The sequence below is a fragment of the Trichosurus vulpecula genome, chromosome 3 (assembly GCF_011100635.1).
Source record: "Trichosurus vulpecula isolate mTriVul1 chromosome 3, mTriVul1.pri, whole genome shotgun sequence".
In the NCBI taxonomy this organism is placed as follows: Eukaryota; Metazoa; Chordata; class Mammalia; order Diprotodontia; family Phalangeridae; genus Trichosurus; species Trichosurus vulpecula.
The window spans coordinates 410,133,143-410,140,767 of NC_050575.1; the positions used below are offsets into that span (position 1 = coordinate 410,133,143).

At 53.3% G+C, this 7,625-nt stretch overlaps 1 protein-coding gene across 2 annotated transcripts in view; it reads left to right on the forward strand.

The window, feature by feature from the left end:
* Positions 1 to 7,360, forward strand: part of ATAD2B (ATPase family AAA domain containing 2B) — a 98,851-nt gene extending 91,491 nt beyond the window's left edge. For both annotated transcript variants that reach the window (XM_036750876.1, XM_036750877.1), the window contains exons 25-28: positions 1,028 to 1,642; positions 3,299 to 3,426; positions 3,524 to 3,652; positions 4,362 to 7,360. In XM_036750876.1, coding sequence (XP_036606771.1) covers positions 1,028 to 1,642; positions 3,299 to 3,426; positions 3,524 to 3,652; positions 4,362 to 4,403 — 914 coding nt within the window. In that variant the 3' untranslated portion in view covers positions 4,404 to 7,360. The remainder of the gene's footprint in view (positions 1 to 1,027; positions 1,643 to 3,298; positions 3,427 to 3,523; positions 3,653 to 4,361) is intronic.
* The last annotated feature ends 265 nt before the right edge of the window (positions 7,361 to 7,625 follow it).

A 7,625-nucleotide genomic window follows, 5' to 3' on the forward strand; every position in this document is an offset into this window, starting at 1 on the left:
CATATTCATGCTCCAGATCAGAGTGGCCGGCGCGGTTGACCTGAGTCTCTTGGGTGCCTTCCCTGCCCAGGCAGGTGTCCAGTGCCCCTCTCACCAGTAGATGGCGCACGAAGCTCATCCATTGCTAGGCTTAGGGCCCATGGCATGTGTTCCATCTCTCTGGACCCTGGCCCTGGATGTATTTTTATTTCCATCAGACTCAGCCACACAATGACTGGTGCAGAGAATGATGGGTTGACATTATACAAATGACCACTGGCTTTGCCCAGGGATGTGTTGGGCTCCACACTTACTTATCTGCCTGCCAGGACAGTGATGGACCTTTTCTCCATCTCTTGTCATCATGATGACATTTTCCCCAAAGAGTAACTCAGATCCTCGGCAGCCTTCAGAGTAGGGAAGGACCCCTCTCGGGGATGTCTCCTTGCATAGGGAGGGCAGGCAGCTAGAAAGAAGATGGTGCCCTCAGAGAGGTGAAAACTTCTCATGTGTGGACAGGCTAACCTCCCTGACTCCTCCCATTGGCAGGTTACAGGTGAGGAGGAGGGCAGGAGGGTGGGCCTCCAAGGGACAGAAGAAGCCGAGTGCCTCTAGACACTGGCCCTGGCTCCGAGCCTGTCTCCTCCTCCATCGATAGAGGGCCAGCCAACCTTTGAGGTCCTGGAGGCATGGACGGCCTTCTCCGTGAGGAGACACGGTGGGGCCCTTTCTTGTCTCCTTGGGGGCTAGGCAAGATTTAGAGCAGGGAGGCCGACAGGATTTAGGGCTGGTTCTGAGAGCAAAAGCAAAGTCTTCTCTCCACGAGGGGTCTGTGACAGACTAGTCTGTAGGCATTGGGGGTTTGGGTTTAATTACCCTTTATTTGTTGTAACTGGGTCCCCAAAAGTTTCCTTTCCACCTGTGCTCTTTTTCTGCCATATGACCAGGGCAGCCATTATGGGGATGCCGCTGATCACACCAGCTAGTGCAGGAGCAGGGTCCTCCCTGTGCACTGTCTGATGCCTGCTTTTGTTTTTGGGTCAATCAGTTCGGGTCCGGAGGAAGTCGAGGCGGCGCTCCCAGTGGGGGAAGGGCATCATCAAGAAGAGGAAGGCCAACAACTTGAAGAAGGATGAGGATGAGGGCAAGTTTGCTGACTATGATGGCCCAGCGGTGGGCAGGAAGCTCATGGAGAATGGTGAGTTTGAAGTCAGCCCGGACTGCCCCGAGGAGAATGGAGAGGAGACCGGAGATCTGTCCATGACCAACGATGAGTCATCTTGTGACGTCATGGACCTAGAGCCGGAGCCGAGGCTTGATGATGGCCCCCGAGCCTCCACCGAGGAGGAGAGCTCGAACGAGTCCCTGCTGGCCAACAGCAGCGGCCCACTGCTAAAGCCAGAGCAGATGCCCAAGGAGGAGCCCCTCCCCAACGGTGAGGCTGCCATCGACAGCCCAGAGAGTCCCCGAGGCCCAGCGAGGGCTAACGCCCCCGAGGCTCCTCTGGAAGAGAGGTTAAAAGAAAAAATAGAGACTTCCCAGGAGAATCCCAGAGGGGAGGCTGAGAAGCGACTCAGTCCTGAGGCCCCCTCAAGCCTCAGCAACGAGCGGGCCGAGCATAGTACAGACCTCGAGGGAAAAGAGTCGGAGCCTGATAAGGAAGGTATGGCTTTTTTGTGTCCTCTCATCTCCTTTAATGTGTTGTTGGCTGATTGCCTGGCATACAGACCCCTGCAAGCTTGCCTCAGTCTAGCTGCACATGTATCAATGAAGGGCGTTGTGACATTTGTTTGAGCCCTTCTTGTCTGCCTGTGCTGACTGGAGCACACCTGGGTGGGCGATGGGAGAGAGGCAGGGAGCAGGCAGAGTTAGTGCTGGGGAGACCGGGGCAAAAAGGAGGAGACAGCTCCTGAAAAATGCTCTCAGTGCTTTGTGGGAAGCCAACTCACTGCCTTGTACATAGACCAGACTAGCCTTATGGCGTGGGATTGGATGGGAGATGAAGGGCTGATAGGTTGTTTGGGGAGCCCAGCTGGGCCCTTTCTGCCTCGATCTGAGCTCTGGGTGAGCTTTTGCCAGCCATGTGCACCTGGATGTGGAGGGAAGATAGGATGGGTGATGCCCAGCTTTTCTGGGTTTCAGTGAGTGAATAAACAAATCAACCCCCCCAAAAAACCCCATTTATTAAACACCTACTGTGTTTGAACCCCTTTGATTATGTGCTGAGGATTAAGAGAAATCCTACTCCTTGCTCCAGAGGCCGTTATGTCCCCCAGGGGGTTAATCCATTGAGGTCCTTTAGCTGCCAAGTGGATAGAAAAGCCCAAGGTTCCTGCTGTGGGGTTTCTGTCTTGGCCTGTTCCCCCAAAGCAGTGTGCTGGGCAGCTGGAGAATGGGAAGGCAGCCTATGGGGGGACAGGCCCTCCTGAGGGTTTAGGAGCCAGCTGGCAGAGATGGCAAAGCTGGGGACCTGGGGGGTATCTTCCTCCTTGGACTTGGCCCCCAACCCAGACTGGAATGGCTTTGACTCTTCCCTTTGGCTTTTGGGATCTCTGGTAAGAAGGAGATGCTTCCTTGGTACCTTAGGGTTCTCTTAAGGGGGTGGAAGGTAATATTTTGCTCTTGGAATTTATTTCCTCAGAGAACTTGCCTGCTCAGCTTGGACTGGGGGGGCCGGGAGGGGGTTCTCCCTTGTTGACAGTATCAAGAGCCATATCCGGGAAGCCTGCCCCCACATGTGGCCATGAGCCTCTGGTGCTCCGCACAGGGAGCAGGGTCAAAGCTGTATGTGGAGGGGGTGGTCCTGGCGAGTGCAGGGCATACACACTAGGGACTTGAGTGCCTTGGTTTCTCCTCCGCTGTGTTGGCTTCCACACTAAAGAGGCTAAATGAGACAAGCCTCCAGGCTGATGATTCTGTAACCTGGTGGCCAGGTCAGCCTTGAAACGCTTCATAGAGCATAGATTTAAAGAGGTCATCTCATCCAAGCTGCTCATTTTCCAGATGAAGAAGTTGAGGCCTGGGGTGGGGTGTGGGGGTGGTACCTTAGCCCCGTCCCAAAGGGAAGTCAGCTGAGAATTAAACCAGGCTCCTCTGAGAGGGGGGCATGGCCCCAGGGCTGGTAGGAGCAGCCCCTATCCCCCCTTTTCCCCCCTGCCTGTGGGCACTGGAGAGGAGGGAATTCACCGGGTTGTGGTCCCAGCCTCCTCCTTGGAGCTGCCACATGGGGCCCCTGGTCATTCCGTTTGAGCTCTCCTGTCTCTGAGCTTGCACCCATCCCACTGAATGCCTGCCTTCCCCCTTTCCTTTCTGGTTATAGGTGCTGCTCGTGGCAAGAGATACCGTAAGTTAGTCTTGGAGTCCTCCCGCACGGCGAGCCTGGACCTAGTCCCAGAGGAGCCCTTGGAGCCCGTCCCTGCCCTGGTCGTGGACCACGAGCGGCTGAAGGTGAGCTCTTAGCCCTGCAGGGGGGTCCCATGGTGGGTGCCTCCTCGCCTGCACAAGACCCACTCCCTCCCCCCCTCCCCCCCCACTGTTTCCGTAGAAACTGCTGGATTTGCTGGTGAAGAGAAGCAGCAACTTGGCTGTGGATCAGCTGGAGAGGCTGTACTCGCTGCTCAGCCAGTGCATCTACCGACACCGCAGAGACTATGACAAGTCCCGACTCGTGGAGGTGAGGGTCCAGCAGAGAAGCCTGAGCTTCTGGGGTCTTTGAGGGCATGGAATATTTGCAGAAGGATGGCCCTGAGGGAGGAGACACTGGACTCGAGGCTTCTCCCTCCTCATCCCAAGTTGCCACGATTTCCTGCCATCTTTCTCCTCCCCTTCCTCCTGCCAGAACTCTCCTTTGTAACCAGTAGGAAATAGAGGCAAATGCAGAGGGGTCACGGCAGCCTCCCCCTTTGCAGGGGTAGGGGGCTGGGGGCTGGGATGATAAGTGCCCCTCAGCGTCCATTGGGTCCCCGGATGATTCAGGAAAACAATGTTTTCCTGAGTCTTCCGCTGAGGACCTTTGCTCAGACCAAAGGTCTGCTGTGCTTTTGGGCCCTTTGGTGGGTCTGTGGTCTCCTGTGTGTGGGCATTCCTTGCAGTGGTGCAGATTACAGACCACCTGTAGCTCCTCCTCCCCACAGAGGTGCAGCCACCCTGGTGGTCTGCATGGGAAGCTGAGCCTGCCATCCCACTCTCCTTCTAACTACCATCAGAAGACCCTCCCAGTGTTGCCGTGGACACTGGCTTTCTGCCCCTGCCCCAGCCACCTGAGATGAGCTAGGGCTCTCTCTGGTCACTACACACACCTGGACTTGCCGAGGAGGGAGGGTGGGGCGGGGCTGGGTGTGGCCAGGCTGGTGCATGGGTGATACTTCTTTCTTTCCCCACAGGAGATGGAAAGGACCGTGCGTCTGTTTGAGACGTTCCTCTGAGCGCGCCTGCTCTGCTCTGCTCTTTCTCCACACTGCTCGCGAGGATGGGCGGGCGCGCGCAGCCTTCTCTGAGCCATTCACTTCGTGATCGCACCAGGCCTGGGTGGAGCCGAGCTCCCCTCTTTCCCGCTGTTGCGTTTGGTGCTATTGTCTCAGGTACCTGAAACCAGCCAGCCTACAAGAACCAAACCGAACTTCAGGCACATGTTGTATTTCCACAGACAAAGATACAATGTCACCGCGTGGAGATTTTGGTGCTACAGAAATTGTTCCCCCTCGGCCCCACCCTGCCTTGTCAGGTGGTCGGCGGCGGGGTGGGGGGTGGTTCTGGGAACGGGCAGGCAGCCGCGGGTCTCCCCCTCCCCATCTTCTTCTCGCCCTTTGTTTCTCATTCGCGTTGGCTGCGGTGTGTTCTGTTGGGATGCTGGGGAGACAGGATGTCATGGGAAGAGGAGGCTCTCTTGGACTGCTTTTAATGTGCCTTTTAATTCATTGGAGGAAGATAAGGCTACAGATAGGGGGGTTTGTAGCAGACGACTGGGAGAGCTTCACAGGAAGGGGGGCCAGTGCGCCCCTGGGGGCCATGGGAAGAAGCCGGTGCTGAAGCGGGTACTCAGAAAGCCACCCGACCGACCAAAATGGTGACCACTCTTTCCTGTAGTCGGGTCTCTTTCTTTTCTAGAAATGTCACATTGGAAAAACAAAACAAACCCTTTTCTGCATTCATTGCTGACCACGATGACCAGAACAGAATCAGCTCGGGCCTCCCTCTGTTTCTCGCCGTGATGTCTTTATCAATTGTCCAAGATGAGTGAATTCCAACCCCCCTTTTTTTTGAAGCCTGGACTTGCCAAGTGGACAGAGAAAAGAGGGAATTGGTCAGCAGGGTGTCTTGTATGCATCATCTGTGTCCTTTCCCCCCACCCTGGTTTTTTGTATGTCCCCATTGCATGGAGGCTGTCATGGCACAGTCCAGGCACAAACAGTATTAGTCAGAAATCGATTCTCCTGTCTTTTCCCCTGTGTCCCATCTCCCAAACCCGCCCCCCCCCCCAAAAAAAAAATGTAATTGATTTAGGCCCGTTTTCATTCTGTCTCAAGCACTAATTGGTATGGATTATGGGTCAGGAGCCCAAAAAACTCACTCTAGAAATTGTACAGGACCCAGGCCCTTCCCAAAAGGCAGGCGCCCTGCTGCCCGGTTCTCCGACCAGCTGCCCAGGGGCACCTCCTTCATCAGCGTCCTTCACCCGCGGGGGCATCTTTCCCATATATGCAACACGGCATGTTTGAGCTTGGTCCTTGCAGTCTCGGACTTCCGCAGAGGTGCAGGGCTACCTCAGCTTTTTGTATCTGACGAGCACCAGTGTGTTTACAGAACCCTGTAGCCCTCGGTGCCCATGGGAGCCCAGTCTGAGGTCCTCACTCCTCTGCCGTCCGTCCCTGCTGTGCGGACGCACAATGCCACTTGTTTCCTTAAAGACTCTCAGACTTTGTAGCATTCATCATTTGAGATGCATCCTGTGTCCAAGCACTGTCTGTATTTTGGAGGTGGGCAAGTGCGATTAGAAACCAGACCGGGAGGGGGGCCCGGGGCAGCTCCCACGGGATTCCCAGGAGGGTCTTCATGCTTTCTTCAGTGTTTATCACCATCATACCTGTCCCAGACATTTGACTGTCTAATACATTAACATTTTGTATTTTGATGAAAATTGTTACAGACTTTGAAGATTTGATGAAATAAAATGTAGCAGATTTTTGTAGCAAGTTTCTGGTAAAAGGGTTTTTGGCAAGTCTCAGGTTCTTGCTGCAGCATTTTTTTAATCTTGATTCCTGTTTCACTAATTCAGAAGCATTCTGTTCTAGTAGCGGCCAAGCTTGTGAACGGCAGAACTGCAGGCTTTCAGTGAGTTACTCGGTTTGGACGGACCAGATTCTAGCCATCAGTGAGTTTGACAAGGGGATTTTAGGATGCTTCCAAAAGATCAAGTTTCTTTGTTTTTGTTTTCACCTTAACCTAACCCTTTGATGTGGATGAAGAAATGGGGGTGAGGACCGCGGGGTGGGAGCTGCCACCTGGCGCAGACTCAGGCTTTGTCAGAAGCCCAGCCACGCGCTTGGTTTCCGTCACAGACCTGGAATAGTTCTGTCGTGGGAAGCAGCTGGCGGGAATTCGCCAAGCATGCTCGCTGTGGCTTTCTGACATGAGCTTGGTCTTCACTGCGTAGTATGTGCAAACTGACCTCTGCTCTTGCTTCCTCTTGTGAAAATTGCAAATGATGGGCTCGCTCTTGGGTCTGTCCAGCGGGTGACCCAGGGCAGCCACCCCACGTGGTCTGTCCTGGCGGCGCGGGAGCTGGTGGCCGGGGATCTCACCTGGCCTTAATTTGGATTGTTGCGTCTTTTATATGTTACTTGATTTTTTTTTTCTCATATGCCAATGTATTTATAGGTTTACTGGGTTTCTTTGGAGGGTGGGGTGGGGTGGGTTGTGGTAATACCTTGTCTTCCCATTCCTTGATTAAGTTTTCGGTGAATTCAGCCGTGGAACCGTCCAGCCGGTATCTTCAGTGTTGGGTTCTGTAGCTGGATACTGTTGTCATCATTATAAGTATAATTATTATTTGTAATCACAAAGTAAGCTTGAATTTGGGCTTGTACTTGCATCTTTTGTATTTTCTATGTTTGGTTATTTAGACTTTGGGCGTCCTGTTGTTCGGTTTTGTTCCTGTTCTGTCTACTTGGAGAATTGAGTAGACCCATCCGTGATGGTCTCTTTTGGATTCTGTAGCTCTATTTGGAATTGTGTTAAATTGATGTTTTGCATTTTGACTTCATTTTACATTAGTTTGAAGTAAATTATTTAATTTTTTGGACTTCTGGAATTTTGAACATTTACTGTAATTTGTAATATACCTGCTGTGAAATACTTGAATAAAGAGGACAAGAAAAACACATCTTGAGCTTGGTTAAAGAAATGTCGTCTCCTGAGGGTGTGCTGTGGGCTTCATCTGGCCTGAAGTCTGCCCTCATCAGAGGGAGATAGAGCCCTTGGGGGCCGCAGCTGGTCCTTGCTGACCTCAGGAAGGAAGACAGAGGGTGTATGTCATTTGGAGACAATCCACATTAGCCATGAAAGAGCTTGGGAGACATTGCCCCTCTCCCTGGGTGGAGATCATATTTGGACGGTGCTTGGCTTTACAGAGATGCTTATTCCTTCCC